The sequence below is a fragment of the Populus trichocarpa genome, chromosome 8 (assembly GCF_000002775.5).
Source record: "Populus trichocarpa isolate Nisqually-1 chromosome 8, P.trichocarpa_v4.1, whole genome shotgun sequence".
Taxonomy (NCBI): domain Eukaryota; kingdom Viridiplantae; phylum Streptophyta; class Magnoliopsida; order Malpighiales; family Salicaceae; genus Populus; species Populus trichocarpa.
Window position 1 is genome coordinate 1,754,386 of NC_037292.2, and position 20,278 is coordinate 1,774,663.

The 20,278-nt window shown below is 33.5% G+C and overlaps 2 protein-coding genes and 1 non-coding gene across 14 annotated transcripts; 1 reads left to right on the plus strand and 2 right to left on the minus strand.

The window, feature by feature from the left end:
- Positions 1 to 557: 557 nt before the first annotated feature.
- On the minus strand, positions 558 to 3,636 carry LOC7479850 (shugoshin-1). 12 transcript variants are annotated; one of them, XM_052454997.1, is made up of 13 exons: positions 3,297 to 3,636; positions 3,069 to 3,110; positions 2,794 to 2,990; positions 2,651 to 2,688; positions 2,452 to 2,560; positions 2,334 to 2,357; positions 2,165 to 2,233; positions 2,029 to 2,070; positions 1,833 to 1,932; positions 1,689 to 1,743; positions 1,510 to 1,602; positions 1,311 to 1,397; positions 558 to 1,187 (listed from the first exon to the last, which is right to left on the minus strand). In XM_052454997.1, the coding sequence occupies exons 1-13, from the start codon at positions 3,340 to 3,342 to the stop codon at positions 875 to 877; spliced, it is 1,215 nt and encodes a 404-aa protein (XP_052310957.1). In that variant the 5' UTR covers positions 3,343 to 3,636; the 3' UTR covers positions 558 to 874. The 12 variants fall into 12 exon arrangements, with proteins under 12 accessions (XP_052310957.1, XP_052310962.1, XP_052310958.1 ...); XM_052455002.1 differs by having other exon boundaries at positions 1,510 to 1,572; positions 3,297 to 3,635; XM_052454998.1 differs by having other exon boundaries at positions 558 to 1,184; positions 3,297 to 3,635.
- A 10,423-nt stretch (positions 3,637 to 14,059) lies between these two features.
- Positions 14,060 to 18,933, plus strand: LOC7479851 (probable pectate lyase 13). The gene is made up of 4 exons (XM_024606151.2): positions 14,060 to 14,558; positions 15,171 to 16,068; positions 16,626 to 16,831; positions 18,523 to 18,933. The coding sequence occupies exons 1-4, from the start codon at positions 14,419 to 14,421 to the stop codon at positions 18,782 to 18,784; spliced, it is 1,506 nt and encodes a 501-aa protein (XP_024461919.2). The 5' UTR covers positions 14,060 to 14,418; the 3' UTR covers positions 18,785 to 18,933.
- A 371-nt stretch (positions 18,934 to 19,304) lies between these two features.
- Positions 19,305 to 19,377, minus strand: TRNAK-UUU (transfer RNA lysine (anticodon UUU)). The gene has a single exon. It is a non-coding gene; the product is annotated as a tRNA-Lys (tRNA).
- Positions 19,378 to 20,278: the final 901 nt, after the last annotated feature.

Sequence of the window (20,278 nt, forward strand, 5' to 3'; positions counted from 1 at the left end):
ATCGATTAAGTGTCAAATGGTACCAGTTTGTACCCCAATAATGATCGAATAACGTTAGATACATAGGTCATATGAATCCATGGACATCAGGAAAGAAGAAACTACGGAAATATGATTTCTCTACAGCACATAGTCACATACTGATATGATTATATCTTAACCTGTCCAGAACGCCAATCATAACTAGTTATTCTGATTATAATATGCTTTTCAACTTCGCAAAATAAACCTATACTCGAGTCAATAAGAAAACTAGATAACGTGTGTTAATGTCTGCAAAAAAGCAAAAAATCAGGGGAGAGAATGGGAACTGAAGAACTGAACCAGGTCTTGCGCTCATTAACCACTACGTACTGTTGTACAGACATAGCACCAGCAATTTCTAATTTCTGGTAAATGCATCATTTAACATCAACATTCTGCTTTCTCGGATTAAAATCAGGATCACAACGATATAAATGTTAGCCATGGATAGCTGTTGGCAAATGATGTTCTTCCGTATCTGCTATTTAAATGATACGTAGATAAAATGATGCAGGACAAATACAGCACGTCCATTTAGAAGCAAGTTCGATATGATCTCTTTTTCCTAAAGGGAAAGAAATGTAAAATTGCACACAAGCGTGTTGCTTATGTTCAACTACAACTCAAATACTTGAACTAAACCTAGATTGATTTTGTGCACTTCCTAATCATCAACAGGGAATCATTATGAAGAAAGTAAAGTAGCTAGAAAATTACAGGGTCAGCGAGAATCTGAAAGAGATTTCTTCCAGACCACAACATACAGAGGACCCAAAAAGGGGCAGGATGTAGAAAATTTGCGTCCACATAGATTAGATGGTACAGATAGATTAGATGAGAGATTTTCAACTCACTCACTTCTTCGCATTTTCACATTGAGTGGAATTTCCTTGTAGGACTGGACTTTCTCAGCTGCTCGACGTGGTGGCCGAAGGGATGTCCTTCGTGGTTCTTGAGTTTCAAATCTGAGAGCACTGTTCCCTGTTTCAGATTCGATTTTTACAGATGGAGCTGATAATGTTGGACAGCTTTCATGAACTGGATCACCATATATTGCAGGAACATGAAATTTAGCATCATCAGTCTGAAACAAATCTTCAGTTGGTTCTTCTATTTGTGCCTCAGACTTAATCCTAATGGATTGCTTTCTTCTACAGATCCTGCTGAGACACGCATAAAAGAGTGTACAAATCCTTGATTTCTCCTAGGTTCTTTCCAGAGTGCTGAAGTCAAAAGACCTTTGTGAACTGAAATTATACAGGATTCTGAACCATGTCAGAACTAACCTCCTTTTGTCATCGTTCTTTTCATTGAGTTGTTCTTCAGACTTGAACCTAGCAGAGTGCCTTCCCAAACAAAAGCTGTCAGGAGAACTGGAGAAAGAAATACTAAGCAAACTAAAAACTTTAGAGAAAAGCTAATATCATTCAAATAGACATTTGTGAACTGAAACTATACAGGATTCTGGACCATGTCAGAACAAACCTCTTTGTATCAACGTTGTTTTCAGTAGGCTCTTCTTCTCCAGACTTAAACCTAGCAGATTGCCTTCTCAAACAAACACTGTCATGAGAAATACTAAGCAACTAAAACTTCAGAGAAAAGATAAAATAACTCATATAAAGTCAGATTCCAAGCAGCAATATAGCATTTGAAATACAAACCTCTTCTTGTCAGCATTCTCTTTAGTTTGTGGTTGAACAGGACGAGTTTCCAAAGCTGCATGAAACCAAAAGAGAAAATGCTGGCTTCATGAAAAGGTTTCTATGATTTTGAATACATGTCTGGGGGGGGAAAAAACTGGTTACATTGAACATTTGATTGGCGTTTCCTTTTTGGGTTACATGGTTTATTCTCCTCCTCTGGTTGAGAGAGTTGTGCAGCCCCATCACCTTTGATGGTTTCAACCTACAAGAGATGGCAAAATAGGATGAAATACTATGTGGGCTACTATGAAAAAGACCCTTTTCCCATAAATTCTGTTCAGTTGAGTTCCCGAAATACCTCATTTCTCTTAATCCGGCATCTAACTTTCTTTGCTTTCTCCTAAAACAGAGAGAGTTTTAGAAGTCAGTCACCAATATTACTAACAACAAAACTTATTCAAAACTGAGGCAAAAAGAGCAGCAGCTAAGCATACCTTCAGCTCCAAATTTATGGCATCAAGCAAGCCATTCTTACATCCCAGCTCATGTTGAAATACCTTAAGCTGAACAGTAACAGAAGCAAGTAGTTAACACAGAAATGTCACAACACAGCACAGCACATATTGAGCAGGACAATCCAGGCTTGCATATATAAAGACTTACCTTATCTTTGCCTGCATTTAGTTCCTGCAATTTTAAGAGAATAATTTAGTCTCATCAAGGGCCCAAAATTTTATGCAATTTATACGTGATGAAGAAATTGATTTGTGAATGACATTACCGCCAACATCTGGCTGTTTGTTTGTGCAAGGTGCTGATTCTGTTGCTGTAACTGCTGAAATCTGATTCTCAGCTTCTGCAACTCAATAGCACTCAACTCGATAATTTTACTATTGACCAAAGTTAAGAAAAATGACACAATAAATCGCCAACATGAGAACAGAACTTCAGGAGAAAGAAAAATCAAACAAAAAGGTTACTTCCTATCCACGACAATCTTTGTCAATGCCATGATTTCCTGGACAAAAACATTCAAAAAGCAACCCATTAGCCAAATTCTACTCCATACTCAAAAAAAATATCAACACGTGTACATCTAGATATTGAAACATTCGACGTATACCCGTTGGAGCTTCTCAATGTAATCTTTACCGACTAGAACAGATTGTGATTTCCCATCTTGGTTTCGCTGCGACACACTGCTAACTTCAGCGAGCGTTTTCCTTGATACAGGAAAATTGCTAATGTCAGCAAGCGTTCTCCTTGGCGCAATTCCAACCATGGACCCTTCTCCCAGTTTCTCTCCCTTTATTTTGTTACCTGACACATTCCCAATTTCCTCAATCACGCGATTTCAGCAAATTTACACAAATTGGTAGCTCTGATTTGAATCATTACAGTTTTTCTCAGAAATCAAACCGAGACGCACACTTCCTTCAACTTTTCAACCCTAAAAACCCTAATCAGCGGCAGATTTCGCAATTCTAACATCGATTAAACCCCTAAATTAAACACATTCAAGCAATTTTACGAAGTGAATATAAATAAACAAGCATCGATTGTAAATAAATAATGGAGATTTTGCGAAATTTCATATTAAGAAAAATACATAGAGAGGGAGAGTACCTGCGACGTTGATGTTTTCTGAATCAAGAACCAGAATACCCTCCATGACCTAAAACCCTAGAATTTTTCTTTCCTTTTCTCTTTCTAGAAACCCTAATCTTGTGTTTCTCTCTTCAGAAAAATTGAATTTGTGCAAGAACGAGGGAAATTATCCAAATGAAGGAGAGTATGAAAATACGGGGGATTATGAAGGGTGTAGATGGAAATATGTGTTTGGCGATTTGGAGGGAGCCTGATATGTTTTTGAATTCACTGCCAGAACCCTCCTGGCTCCTGAGGTAGAACTTAGAAATGATGGACCGTCGTTTAATGGAATCGAAGTGGCTGCATTGACTAGGCCATGTGGCGTGTTGCTATTTGTTTGTGAAGAAGAGGAAGCAGGTGCAATGTCAATACGGATGTGCCTGAGCCCAACTGATCCAATGATTATTGGTACGGGCTGGGTTTAGCCCATGATTTAGATTTCTGGGAGTATAAGATATAGTTAGTTTTTTAAGCTTTCTTATTGTTTTCGTGTTGGAATTTATTTCATTTAATACTCGAGACAGAGAGGGTGTACTTTTGAGATAATTTGATATATTTATATAAAAAAAAAACCTTAGAATTCATTGATATAAATTGATTTCAGTATATTCTTTAAACTTAGGGTAAAAAGAAAACCTATTTTGGAGTTGAAAATTGTTTGAAATGTTGATAACATTTTTTTGGTTTGGTTTTAGATTTTATATGAGTGATTAGTTCGGGAATTCAAGATTTTTAAAAGTAAAATTGATGTGTTAACCTTTTAGTTAATTTAAGTGATATGATCTATTCTTTTTAATTAAAATATTTGACGGCTTAATATAAAAAGTTCATATTATTGTAATAATTAAAATCAAAAATATATTTAAGATCTAATTAAAATTAAAAATATAACAATTATAGTTACACGTGAAAAAAAATAATCATGAAGACATCGTTTAAAACGTTTAGAACACAAGGACAACTGAGCTACTTACTTTATTCCAAGCAAGGGGTTATCAAAATCAAAACACAACAAGTGCATGTGCATAGTTACCAATGATCCGGGGTTCTTCATACCGGATCTCGGGTTTATGACTCAATCCGAAAAAATTAAAAAAATATATTTAAAATTTTAATATTTTATATGAAAAAAATTAAGAAACAATTCATGTGAATATATGTTATATATGTTGTAAATAATAAAGTTTAAAAAAAATTTAAAAAATTTATCTCACATTGAAAAGATATTACGTTATCCTTCTAATTTGAAATATTTAAATCAAAAATTTATTTTATCCCACATTGAAAAAACATAACTTCTTTCTTGTGAATATAGAATATATATATCAAAAAACTTCAAATCTCACATTGAAAAAATAATTTTTTTTATTGTGAATATAGAGTATATATATATTAAAGAGTTTCAAATCTCATATTGAAAAGATATTATGTTATCCTTTTAAGTTAAAGTATTTAAATCAAAATATTTTTTAACCTATATCGAAAAAATTTAACTTTTTCTTGTAAATATAAAGTATATATATGAAAGGGTTTCAAATCCCACGTTGAAAAAATAAAATATTTTTCTAGTATTTATATAGTGAACTTTAAAAAATGTTAATAACCAACTAAAAAAATATGAAAAAAAAATATAAAAGAAAAACCATATTTGAAAAAAAAAAACACACTTATTGGGTCCCGTCCGGGTTCACCCGGGTCATGGATCGACCTACAGGGTCGATCGGGTTTTTTCGAGTTATTGCACTGGCCGGTTTTTTGCTTTATCCAGACCGATCTCGCTACCAGATCAACCTACTAGACTAGTCCGAGTTTAAAAATAGTGTTCATGTGATTATTTTACTAGCTTAGATGAAAACAAAAAATATATAAAATATTTCAGGACAGATAATCCTTTATTCTCTTACAGCGTAAAAGAAATAAAAGAAGAGTATATAATTGGAGCAAACTTTCACTGATAGGGAAAAATGCACCTTGACTGACTCGGCTGTCGTTTCATGACCTGTTTTTTTTTTTTTACTGATAGCGTTTGAGAATGATGTATAAATACTGTTAGGTAAAAAAATAATTTTTTTATAACTATATTTTAATTATTTTGACGAGTTAATATTAAAAATAAATTTTAAAAATAAAAAACATTTCGAAAATAAACTACCGAAATGTGAAGCTACCAAAATGTGAAGCTATTGACTAACCTTCGTTCTCATGGTCCCAATTATCCTAATCTAAACTTTACTTTCTTGAAAGGTTTAGAATCTTTCCTGTGATCAAAAGCTAGGGCTATAGAACAAGAGAGGACCTCCCCATTAGGACACGACATCAACTATACCAGTCTTCCTCCTTTCCTCCATTTACTTGGCCTCTTTTCTATTTCCTTTACTCTTTTCCTCGGATCGTCTTCCACTTAATTTTACTTTTTGCATTATTAAAGTTTTTTTGTGTTTATAGTCCTGTCACTGCTTTTACTCTCTTGCTTTTCTTTCTCTACAAGTGATCTATATATATATATATATATATATATATATATATATATATATATATATATATATATATATATTTTTTTAAATTTGTTGGCTTCATTAAAAACGAATCGAAACTTGTCATGTTACAAGATACAATTGCATGATGTGGACCTCAATACCAAAACGTTACTGCAAGAAATTTGTCATGTTAGAAAAATCAGTAGATCCGTTTCTCACTTGAGGTATAATTATCCTTGCAGGTGACCTGCATCGCACGATGTTATTGAAGCACCATGAAGCTCGTGATAATTTGCTATATTTTCTTAATTTTTTGGATTATTTGTTCAACATAAATTATAAGGTACGTACTTTTTTTTTGATGTATCATTATAATATATTTTTGAATATATATATTAATCTTCAAAATCTTTATATTAACTCATTAAAACTAGCGTGCAATTTACACGTAAATTTAAATTAATTTGTACTTAAAAATACGTTAAATTTATGTTTTTTTCATACAAATTATATAATTAATTTTAATAAATTGGTATACACATTATTATTATTAATAATGACAACAAAATTTGTGTATGATGGTGGGATAAGCTTACTTGCACAGACCTAAAAGATTGAGACCTTTTTCCGACTTTCCCATCTGATGATCAAGGCTGCATTTTTCCTAAATAAATCTTTTTTTTTTCTTAATCATTCATCTAAATTCTATAAACAAAAAAAAAAGTTATTTTCTTAGAATCTCTTGTAATTCTAACTTTGGATGACACCTAGAGACTAGATTCACTTCATCAAAAAGCTATCTTTAAAATTTTCCAGTACATTTTTCCTTGGAAGGACGATTGATTTTGAAAACAAGCTTGAGATTTTAAACTACTCTCTGAAAATGCAAAGCAAGGGTGAACACATAAATAATCGTTGACGTTATTAGAAATGTAAGGCTGTAAGTTCTCTCGAATTTCTCTGCTGCTGTCGAGACATCGTCCTTTCGAAATTTTAAGACGATGATTAAACCTTTCCATCATTTTTCAGCAATTTACTAATCCGCTTAGCAATGTCTGACACTTCGTTGGCATCTCACTTTGAGGCGAGATCCATTGATGGTCTGCTAGAGAAAATCTTTGATCGATTTGAATGTCAATCGAGATCGAATACGTTCCATTTTTTTTCGGGCAATACTTTCCTTTGATGGTTGATATAGATTGGAGAGACCGAGGGTAAAGTTAAATGCCTTCTATACAGAGCCCAACGATCTTTAACAAACAACGCTCTCGATACAGTATTTCACTCCTATCGTTGTCATGTTGCAGCCTAACTTTATCTCGGTGCATGCAATTGAGATCCAAACATAACCATCAATGGTATTTGACCTAAATTCTATGTTGAAAGTTTCTTCAGGCCACTAATGTCAATTACTCGATTAACAATAATTATGTTCACTGCCATTAGCTAAGGGAAGGGAAATTTGTTCGGGGTGTAATGATTAGCATAAGGATTATACCTCCCAGGATAGCTATCAAAACTGGATCGTATATCGGCGAAGAATCCGGTACGGATAATGGTTTAGATTTTATATTACTCTACAATCTACTTTGTCGAACCTGAATCACTCAAACACCATGTCATCGATTGAAAAAAAAATAATCAAAACTCACATGCTGCAACCATGAATTGAAAATGAGAGGAAAAAAAAAAAAAAGGCATGCTGTCATCTTAATTACAATAGAACACATGACCTTGAACTATCTTTTTATTTTTTGTATCAAAAGTTTCTTTGAAAAATATTAAATTTTTATTTATTTTAATTTAATTTATTTTTAGATTGTTTTGATATTCTGATATTAAAAATTATTTTAATATATTTTCGAGTAAAAATTACTTTAAAAAATAATCGTTATTGCTCTTACAAACATCTCTTTCAAAAGCAATTATATGTTGTAAAAGCAGTGTCTTTTACCATTACAATATAGTTTAGTAAAATTTTTGAAAAAAAAATAGCATATGATAAAAAGTTTTCAGGAAAATAGAATAGCTTGAATAGCTTGGATGCAATATTAACCCCAAACAAATCTTTATCAGTTATAGCCTTACTCGGTGGTCTCCCAATACATGGATAGAAACGATTCATTAAGATCTTTCTAATTGCTGAACTAATGACTGATATTTTTGTTGGTCTATCGGTTGGGTCAGGTCGGCTCTTATACCGAAAGCAGGCCATAATATTATTAGTCAAATGGAAAAACAAAGTGATTCTAATCTTATATAAAAAAAACCTCTTCCACTTGAGAAATTTGGACCGCTGAATTTATGGCATCCACCAACTGAATATATGACGAACAGCACAATCTGCAAGGGAGATTCTGGAAAGATGATTTACAGAGAGAAGTATTCAAAGAAATAGAACTAGTATAAGCCAGCATTGTATATATAATGACCAACACAGTAGTTTTTCCATGCCCCCCCGCAGAGAAAAACCAGAAAAAAGGTAAAAACACAGAGGCTTAATTCACGCCCGGCTCTCCAGACCAGAAGGGGCAATTATATATTATTTTAAGTATGATTACAGTTATTTTTTAAAATATTTTTTATTTTAAAATATATTAAAATAATATATTTTTTATTTTTTAAAAATTATTTTTGATATCAGCACATCAAAATAATCTGAAAATACTAAAAATATATTAATTTAAAAAAAAATTTAATTTTTTCAAAAATATTTTTAAAATATAAAAACAAACAAAAATAAATATGAAAATCAATATTCGTATCTTTGATTAGGAGGAGAATCAAGGATTGATAACCCTCCTGACTAGATATGACAAGGATATTCTACTTCTTTGCACAAAAAAACAAACCAATGACGGGATTCGATACCTTTTCCATTGAAATCTACTCGGAAGAGAAGAAAAAAGGTGTATAAAACAAAATGGCTGCTTTTAATTTTTGGTGGAATTAGAAGAAGTAACTTTCAGACACGTCATTTTCTGAGCGCTTCTGAGAGAAGTTTTCAATTTGTTTTTCCCTGAAAAGAATAAAATTATTTAAATAATTTTGATGCGACGTGAAAATTATAAAAAAATTGAAAAAAATATTAATTTAAATAAAAAACACTGTCTTTGGGTCCTTGCAGCTCCTTTAATTACTGGGGTGTGGCATGCTCGTCCGGATGTATAAAACAAATAGGGTTATGGATAAAAAGAAAAGAAAATTAAATGAAGGGATGTGCAAAACCAACTTCATTTGCAAGGTATAAGTGCTTTTCGTGCGGTTGGTGAGAGATGTTTTCACAACTTTAATATGCCACAAGGAGATTGCTTTAATTTTATTTATTTTTAGCCCTACACTGTTTATATTCTGGACTGTGATGTAAAATAGTTTTTAAAATAGTTTTTTATTTGAAAATATATTAAAATATTATTTTTAGTTTTTTTTATTTTTAATATCAACATATTAAAATTTTAAAAAATATTAAAAAAAATAATTTAATATATTTTAAATAAAAAATACTGAAACATAAATATAAATTCTCTTGAAATACCGTCGTATATCCGAAAACTTCATTTTAACACTAACCTAAAAAAAAGGTTGTGAGAGAGAGAAAAAACTTTTCGTGAATATGCATCATACACTAACCAGACAACTAATCGAAAACCTAATCATAGAAATCTTGGTGTGCAGAGATTGATCAAAGATGCTATTATCAGTAAAAAAATAGGAAGACGAAACTACCTTTCTTCTTTTTGAAGAATCAAAGGGAGTAAAGATGACATCTTTTCTTCGCCTAATATACCTGTGTCTCTCAATGAGCTGATGGGCTACCTTTGTAGCTTTACGAGAATCACATGGCAGAACAATTTTGAGCTATTTCCCAGCCCAAAGTAGTTCTCCTTCGTGGTATGTAAGCCGGGAAAAACATAAAAAGGTCAAAATAATGAAAAGCAGGTCTAAACACAGCCCCTGCCTCTCTTTTTACAGAAAAAAAGTCAAAATTAGGCATCGAACCCAGCAAGAAAAATTGAATATAGAGTAGGAAAGTCGCCATTACAATTGAAAATCGCTCCACTTGCATTTTTTGTTTTGGTTTATACCCTTTTTCCGAGCCATGTCCAGGTAAGTGATTACTCGGTACTCCACCACCCCAAAAAAGAGGCCAAAAGCAAGTAATTATGCCTGGAAGCTCTATAGTAAACAAAACTAACAGAGTAATTGATTTATAGGTTGAAAGAGTTTCTTGATGATGCCTTGAGAAGCACACTACCATAATTTTTCTGTGATCTTCTCTACCCGACTTCTGCAAATAATACAAGGTGAATAATAACTTCATGGTCTGAAATTAGACTCGGACTTTAATTTGCCTCCCAACCTCCATACACAAGTACACCTTATCTCTGGGGCAAATTGTTAACTTCATTGAAAGAAAACTGATTAGCACATTCACCTGGCAAAGTTTATTTTTTATCATTACGCTATTATCAAGATAATTCTGGGAAAAGTTTTGCTTCAACTGGCCAGTAGAAGAAAAGCTATAAATCAACTATAAAGGGTAACTCAACTAATTAGATCTTGTGTTTGCTTCCTAATAGTCACGAGTTCAAGTCCCCTCAGGCCCACTGAAGACTTACATGGTCGTTAACTCAGGGTCTGGAGGGTTCGTTAAGGTGTGCGCAAGCTGGCCCGAACACCCACATTAATAATAAAAAAAAGCTACAAATCACCGATTTTATTTGTAATTTATTTTTATCTGTGTATTTATTTTTCTATCAAAGTTCTATGCATGCAATATTCAGGATAATTATGAAGAAATGACAAAAATTAATTTAATTTACAGGTAATTAAGCCTGGATTTTTCAAGATATTTCATCTAGAATTTAATTTTCACAATTGATTGATTTTCAAGTACACTGCACAAACCTTTAGTAAACAAATATCAAAGCAATAGTTTTTTCCATGTTCCCCATAGAGAAAAAGCCTAGAAAGAGTGATAAAATATACAGGCAATTAAGCCTGCAATTTTCAAGATATTTTCATTTAGGATTTTGCACAATTGATTAATTTTTAAGCACGCCGCATAACCTCTAGTAGGATCGATATCAAAGCTTGCATGTTACTCAAACACTGTCATGATCCATTCATTTTGAGCTTTTTATTTTTTTACTCTCATTACTTTCTATATTTTATAATTAAAGTGATCAGTGAATAAAATAATAGGAACTTGATTTTGTTTATTTCATATAAAAAGGAATGTAGGTATCTACGTGTATTTTGTCTCGATAGCAAGAAAAGCTTCAAAACGTTGCCTCGAGGTAGAGTAAAACGGCAACTAAAGACCATATTCCAAGAAAAAGAGTTCGCATTTTAAGCGCAACTGTTGGAGATCATATGCTTTGCGTTTATAAAAAAATCAATAAATAAAAATATTAGAATTAATGGTTTAACACAGGGTGTTTAATTTCATTTCGGTATACCTCCAAGTACTTTATAAAATAAAATAAAATAAAATAAATTTTATTTTATTCTGAATCTCAAATTATTTCAGATATTTCATCTAAATCTCAGCTGAAATGTTTAGAATTTATTTAATATATTTTATTTTGAATTATATCTTTTTTTTCAACCCTCATTTCTCTTTAAAACTAACAGTATACCTCATAGTATTTTAAAAAATAAGATAAAATGAAATAAATTTTATTTCGCTCTCAGCTGAAATGTTTAGAAATTACTTAGTAAATTTTATTCTGAATTATGTTTGTTTCTTTCTTCTTTTTTTGTCTCTCCTCGTTTCTCTTTCGGTCTTTGAAGTGTATATAACTTCAATTGCATATTTTGCTAGTGATCATTGTATCTTCGTGACCGTTATTGGAGGTTTGGAACCAGAGACTTGACAACGTAATTCGGACCTCAAGATTGTCTTGAATGCATAAAGCTTTGTCTCACTCCTTGTGATCTATTGAGTATCTTTTCATCGTGGTTTTGCGTGCCAATTAATATCCTTTTGGTCACACACATGTGGAGATTCCTCTAATAAGATTTGGACTGACTACTGGAGGTTGCTGGCATTTCTTAAATGTCCAAATGATAGAGTGAAGTCTAATTATTGCATACAATAAAGTTGTCTGAGAAAATTTGTAACCAGCACTTTGCATTTGACCATGGGTTTGAGCAACTTGGGCTGTTGGGGTTGCTAGGGATAACTCCTGTTCCAACTTTTTAGGGCGCTTCTAGGGCACCTGCACGCTCAACAAGTCACTATTTCCTCGGTGTCTCGTTCGGAGTCGCCTATGCTAAGCTTCTAGTTCTAAATTCACAAAGTTCGAATCTCCCCTTCTAAATCGCTTTCGTGCTTTATTTCCCTGCTCTAATTTACACAGACAATTAGAGGGAGAAGACATTAGCTCGTGTCATAAGTTTTTGTCGAGGAGCTGTAATTGTATGGTTTTTATATTGGAAAACCTTTAATGTCTTATGGAAGGACAAGTGTTGTATTTTCCTCGGTTCTTTTTTATAGCATCGGACACATTCTCGTACAACAAATGTACGAACTTGGTAAAAATCTATAAACATGTTATGTTATAATTAATTAATATTTTGAATTATACATACATAATGATTTTGGAACTGACCACTAAAATATTTTGAAATTAAAACTTATAATTCCATCAAGAAAAATAGAATACTAACCTAAACGAAATTAACAACTTTAGTTGACATGTAATTGTATAATATTATCTAATTTGTATTTTTATATTAATTTTATCTACAAATATATAAGTTTAGTTTTTAATTTATCATTTGTATTAAGAGCCATCAGTCTATCACATACAATTTAATGCATAGTAATGACTATGCAGACATTTACATGTCTAGTTTGCTGAGGTATAGTTATGATGTTAGGAAGATATATTGTTTTTACGTTTTAAAATTGTTTTTTTTTAAATTAATTTCTAATTTTATTATTTTTTTAGATTATTTTAATGTGTTAATGTTAAAAATAAATTTTAAAAATATTAAAAAATATTATTTATATATATTTTCAAGTAAAAAAACACTTTAAAAAATAATCATTACTATAATATCAAGCAGACTCAAAGTGCTTAACAATACGGCTAAAACTCTGTATACTTTAAATTTGAATTTTTTTGTTTAAATTTTTATTTTTAATACTTAATTTTTTTGATATATTAATATAAAAAATAAATTTTAAAATGTAAAAAGTATTATTTTAATATATTATAAAAAAAACATTTTAAGACATAATGTTTACTGGACTTGCAAACATTCCCTTCTCCTACGTGCTGAGCCGCTGCTACTCTTTCTTGTGCAAGAATTGTCCCACGCATCTCGCAATCCCTGAAACCCTATTCCTTGTAAGGATGACACTTGACATGCAAATGTCCCCAGGGCCCAGCAGTTCAAATCATCTTGCAAGTTACAGGGACTGATGCTGAAGGTTTCCAGTTCCTCCACTTTTTTCTCTTCCTCGGAAAATGAGAACTTAATAGTTAATAATAAACCAAAGTCTCTTTAGTTGTTAACTTGCACAGAGAAAATCACTGAAAGCTGCCACCTTGATTAGCATAATTTAATCTAATCTCCATTTTGGAGGTGTCTGTTATTGCGTTGTAGTGTATTAATTTTTTTTTTAATGTTTTTAAATAGATTTAATGTACTAAGATTAAAAATATTTTTTTAAAATAAAATATATTATTTTAATATATTATCAATCAAAAATTACTTTGAAAAATAATCTCTACCATACTCTAAATAATCAATTGAATTACATCTAAGAGTTCGTATAGAATTATAGTAACGGTTATTTTTTAAAATATTTTTTACTTAAAAATATATCAAAATAATTTTTTTATTATTTTTAAAATTTATTTTTAATATTAATATATAAAAAACAATAGAAAAATTAAAAAATTAAAACAAGGATAAAAATAAACAAATTTAAAATGGAAAACCGAACAGCCCCCACCAAGCAAAAGCATAATAAAAGGAGGTGGGTTTTGTCTCCACCTCAGAATAGACTTTGTCATCAGAACAGAACATAAATTACTTGCAGGCATTCCACCAAGAATCCTTACCATAAGACAGAAGCAAAAAAAAAAACTAGATTTCGAATGAGAACAAAGAAAAGAAAGAACTTTCTTAAATATTTCGGATAAGCTCCCTCACACTCAAAAATTAACCTTTTTGTAATAATTAGTTTTATCCTAGAATAATTAGCAAGCAAGGTACGAATTTGACTGAGAGGATTTCAGAGAACCAGAGAGAAAAGGAGAGAACAATTCTCTCTGCTTCTCATAACATCACAGCCACCATACCCCTCCATTCTGTTCTTCCTTTCTTCCTTGTTAAAATAATTACAAAGAAAAGGAAGAAAGCCCTACCAAGCAAGTAACACTTTTTTTTAAGGAACATTATAGCCATGTCATATATTACAATCTTGTTTTATTATATAAACCACTGCAAACACCTCACATATTCCCCAATTTCAGCTTCCTACGTACTTTTTCTTTGTCGTTGTTCATTCACTCTTCTTTAAAATTCTTATTCTTCTATAGATAAGCGAAAGGGTAAACCACAAATATCGAAGAACCTAACCCATTTCAATTGCTACTTCGATGAAGCTTTCTAATTTCTGCGTTCTCTTAATTTGCCACTTTACTTCATTCATTCCTTTCATTATTGAAACTACTGCCTTCAATCTCACCCTTCCACATCAACATCCAGACCCTGAGGCTGTTGCTGAAGATGTAAAACGGCAAGACCTTTACATCCATCTGGGTTTAGCTCATTTTATGGTCTTGCATCATGAGTTTTTTGTAGTTTCCAAGACTCTGCCTTTTGGCTAGAGAAAAATGCTACCTTGGGTTTTTGCTTTCGGGGTTTATGATGGTTTCTATTTTCTTGATTTTGAACGAAATTCCTACCTGTTTTTTGCTAATCACAAGGTTTTAGCATTGTAGGATCTCTCTTCTGCACTAATTTTTGATCCAGCAATGGAGAATATAACCACATTTTCTTGATTTGCCATGTTTTCTCAGCAACCAAACGGGGGGCGACTCGAACAAAACCCCATCTGGGTTCTGTTCATTGAAGGCTTCTTTCTCATGGTCGTCTCTCATTTTCAACTATTAACTCATCCACAACACCAAAGCAAAACAAAAGTTGTCATTGCATTTTCCCAGAAAATAAACAGAGCACGCTCTGTTTCCCGTGTTTCTTTTAACCCGTTTTTTTTTTTTACCAAATTCTTGCTGTAGCTACTTGGCTTATATTATATTCCCACATTTTACATTTTCTTCAAGACAACCAAATATTCTTTTCTTTCTTTTGTTTCTCATTATTAATGTTTTTATATTTTACCTTGCAGGAGAGTCAATGCATCTCTATCAAGAAGAAACCTTTTGTCCATTCAAGAAAAGGACCAATGCCAAACCGGAAACCCCATCGACGATTGCTGGAGATGCGACCCCAATTGGGCTAACAACCGCCAACGTTTAGCTGACTGCGCCATTGGGTTTGGTCAAGGCTCATTAGGTGGTAGAGGTGGCCAGATCTATCTGGTCACTGACTCCTCGGACCATAACCCAGCCAACCCCACACCAGGCACGTTACGTTATGCTGTTATCCAAGACCAACCTCTTTGGATCATCTTTTCTTCGGACATGGTCATTAAGCTCAAACATGAACTTATTTTCAACAGTTACAAAACTATTGATGGCCGTGGCGCAAATGTGCACATTACAGGAAATGGGTGCATAACACTTCAACATGTGACACATATTATTATCCACAACATCCACGTTCACCATTGCAAGCCTTCTGGTAACACTAATATAGCATCATCACCAACACATGTTGGACAGAGAGGGGAATCGGATGGTGATGGTATTTCCATCTCTGGGTCACAGAAGATTTGGATTGATCATTGTTCATTATCGTATTGTACTGATGGTTTGATTGATGCTATACTGGGGTCTACTGCGATTACCATATCAAACAACCATTTTACGCACCATAATGAAGTGATGCTATTGGGGCACAATGATAAGTATGTATTGGACTCAGGAATGCAAGTTACTATAGCTTTTAATCACTTCGGTGTAGGGCTGGTCCAGCGTATGCCAAGGTGTAGAAGAGGGTATATACATGTGGTGAACAATGATTTTACAGCTTGGGAGATGTATGCTATCGGTGGTAGTGCAAACCCTACCATAAATAGTCAAGGGAATCGATATACTGCACCAGCCGATGATAATGCCAAAGAGGTTAGTCTACTTTGAAATATTTTGCTTTATTTAAGGGAGGTAGAATATGATTGATTAATGATTTTTGCATGGGACCCTAATGTAAACCTCTTGACTCTTGTTTCGAGGTCAGACGGCGCCTCCCCCCACAATGTTTGTGGCGCGTGTTTGCACGCGCCTTCATTGTGGGAATGCCGGTTGCCATCGCTAGAAATGGCAGGCATGGTTGTGAAATGGTACTCGAGTAAAACTGGACTAAGACTTGGGGGTCTAAGAAAATATTTCCCCATCCTTCAGCCATACGAGCCCTTCCTGCCTCCACAGTACCCTCCCTATGTTTTGTGAATTCCTGTGGCTCGATGGAGTTACTAGTGTAAACAGAATGGAAACAGAACTAAAGCAGGGGGCAACATCCAAGAAAAGCAAGCTGTTACCCCGTTATAATTTAATTTAAACCACCGTCAGCTTGAGACCTGAGAGTGATGTCTTTAGCGCCTCCGCCGGCCATTAGATACATTACAAAATTCCCTGCCTATAGTACAATCTCTGACGGTGATTTTTTTTAAAAATTTTTATAGGTAACAAAGAGGGTGGACACAAACGAGGGAGAGTGGGCAGATTGGAATTGGAGAACAGACGAGGACATCTTGGTAAATGGAGCCTTCTTTGTGCCCTCAGGAGCTGGTTTGAGTGAGCAATATAGCAAAGCCTCCAGCGTGGAACCCAGGTCTGCTAGGTTAATTACAGAACTCACCATGAATGCTGGTGTCTTTGGTGACCCCAGGTAAGCTCTTCTTGACCCCACTATGTTCCCTGTTTCAACTTTTTGGACACTTTTGTCCATCTCAGATCCTTGCTATTAACTGAATTACCGACCATCATGGAATTCTTTTTTTTTTTTTTTAGAGATGCTACCCTTTGCCATTACCATGTGTATTTAAAGTTGTCCACGGAGGCTTTATGTGCCTGTGCAAATTTTTATTAGCGAAGAAAAATGTGCATGTGTGCAAATTCCCTAGAGATAATTTTAAGGAGACCCACCTAGGACTGGTTAAGGTGATTTATGACTGTCTGGAGTGTCGATACCTTTTGTTTTTAGATGTCTGTTTTTTTTTTTTTTTTTCCAATGTTTTTACATGGTTTTGATATAAAAAAAATTAAAAAAAAATTAATTTTTTTAAAAACACTATATATTATAATAACAAATAGTGGGTGTAAGTTTTTATGTTACAATTTACTTTTTAAAATTGTTTTTCATTTTAAAAAATATAAAATTTAGATAATTTTAAATTAATATTTTTTTAAAATGTTTTTAAATAGCTTCAACGTTTCAATATAAAAAAATCTAATAAATATATTTTTAATATATTTGTTTTTGTAAAAATATGTACCATACATATACTTATGTCCTGGAGTGTAGTTAAACTGTCATTTTAAAAAAATTTAATTTTTTTTAGTTGATGTAAGAAATAAAATTTAAAAAATAAAAATATTATTTTAATATATTTTTAAATAAAAAAAACTTTAAAAATACAATTCCTAAACTTTTCTTTCCTTTATCAGTTAGGTGCAGCTTTCTATCGAATATGTGTGGGCCAATTCAATTGTTCTTCTTATCACATTGTGGGTCCCGCTTATGAAAGCAGGTGTGACATCAGTATTGTAAAAGGAGCTTTCCATGTGAGCTGGTTGATGTGCTATGATATCTCATGCTTGACTTTTGCTTGTTATGCCCTTTTAGCTTTTCCACTGCCTCTCGTAGATCCATGTGGCCAGCAGCTTAGGCAAATGTAGACTTTGCTGACTGGCAATCAATGTAGTCACGTCAATGATCATGCTGCTAAACTGAAAGTAGAGTCCCAAGAATAATAAATCAATTTAGTTACAATATATATATATACATATATTTATTTATTTATTTATTTAACAACCATAAAATTTAAATCTGAGACCATAAAAAATTCTAGTCGTAAGGACATAGGTAAGCCCCGCAGTCTGCCCTTAATAATATCATGCGAGACCCATTGCAGCTATAATCTTTTCTTCTCCATAGGTGGTCACTCGGATTTGCTAACTTTGTTTTCCTGAAAAGTGAAAGGCAAATTAGCATGTTTTCCAGAAGGGTTTAAGCCATGGTTACTCCTCTGGGTTGCGTCATTGTTCTGTGACTGTTTCATTTGGACCGCGCCATGACCCAGATGCTGACACAGCTGGACCATGGGCGAGACTAGATAGGTCATTTGCACCATATGCGGCTTCCCCCACCACCTATCCTTTAAAGCCATTGGGTATTTGAGCCAGCTAGCGTTATACAGAATTGTGGATCCTTGTCCTTATGGAGCTTGTTACGTGTATTTTATAATAGTGTATCTGCTGTTAGATTCATTATTAAGCATAATTTTCTGTTGAATCAAATGTCATCATTTGGTCTTTACGATAATATATTGTCTGGTTGGTTTTCAATCACTTACACAGAGATGATAGCGGGGGCATTTCTAATCCTGGATTCAGCGGTGCTGGGACCAGTACTGTCACGCCCACCACCGGCACTCAAGGGACGGGGGCCGGTGGCGGTACTGATGGCGACTACTTTGGAATGATATTCGGCAGCGGCTCTTCACTACCCCGACCTCCCACATCTATTAGCTTAATCTTTTTGTCTCTTCTAATTATTCTAGCTTTGAGCACCATCACCAACAATGGTGCCTTGTTATCTTTCCCCTTATTGTCATTATAGAAGTCAGGAAAATATTTGTCATCAATATTAAGATGTAAAGAGAAAAAAAAATTCATCACAAGCAGTTTGATTCCATTGCAAGCCCCACCGATTATCACAATTGTATATAATAACATCAAAAGATCAATGATTTGAGCCCCGTTATGTAAGGTCAAGAAAAAGAACAAAAATTATGTCTGGTCATCTGTCCATTCTATGCTCAGCTAAAGCACCAAGTTTTTGAAAGAAAGTTTTGGGAGGGGATAGGGCAAGGACGGTTGAGGTGGCATTTCGGATTCAATGTCAATTTCAGAATATTTTTGTTTTCCTTTTCGTTCGTCCTGTTCTACTTGCTCTTTGGTCCGTGTTATTTTCATGAATTAATACAGCACAAATTTTAAAGTGGGGTATTCTTGTTGTCGGAGAAAATTGCCAAAATCGACCTCGTAGATTTTAGTTTTATATTTTGCTATGAGAATCTCCATGTCAGACACAGAAAGAGGACCCAAAAAGAACACCAAAATTATTGGCAACCAAGAGTCGCCGTCTGTGGGAATCGAACCCACGACCACATGGTTAAAAGCCATGCGCTCTACCAGCTGAGCTAAGACGGCTGGCTGATCTTTGTTGCAGAAAACAATTACTTGTTCTAATAAGAAGAATTTCCTGAACAAGATCGCTTGCCCTTTTCATTTGGCAAGCATCAAATATACTCGGAGCGATATTAATTTTGCATCCGAGCTAATTTTTACTAATTAAAAAATTTGTTAGGATCACTTAATAAAAATCATTAAGTTTTTTTTATATATATAAAATAATATGTAATTTAGATGAAAATATGGATATCATTTTTTAATTGATAATTTCTAATAATTTAGGATTAAAATCGAGATAAAGAATTATTTTATGATAAAATTTAGATTGAGTATATAGTTAACGCCGGTTTTCCCTTTTCATTTTCTGGATAACATATCTAAGGGTACTTTTCAGTTTTCAGGATACATTTACTGGTTTTCTAGTTGAAAGCGAGCCCATCAAAATGAGATTTTCCAATTCAAAAAGGGCCCACAAAGTTTATTGGAAGAAGCCCATACCTAATGGCCCATGAGGAATTGTAACGATAAATCACCCAAGGGGCTATCCTATCCAACTCCGAGGGTGAGTATCGAACCTGGATAGGCCCGCCCCGACATCATCCCCTCATGGGTTAAGGCATTGTTGAACAGTAGGGCTCATCTTCCTGCCTGAACCCTGTCTTCTTTGGAGTTTGTTAACAAAATCAAACTAAACTTTCAAACATCATAAACAATGTTTCTGTTAAGTTTATGAGACATGAAACACCGGCAAAATCTGAAATATGCACGTGCCAATTATGGATACCAATGTCGTGGTTTTACTTGCAAACCTAGAAGGCAGATTCTGCCATTGCATCAGATCCATACATGCAGATTAAGCTCAATAAGTTTCTGAGAATGAAGCTCGCCATGTTAATGCAATATATGTCCTTCTCAGGTA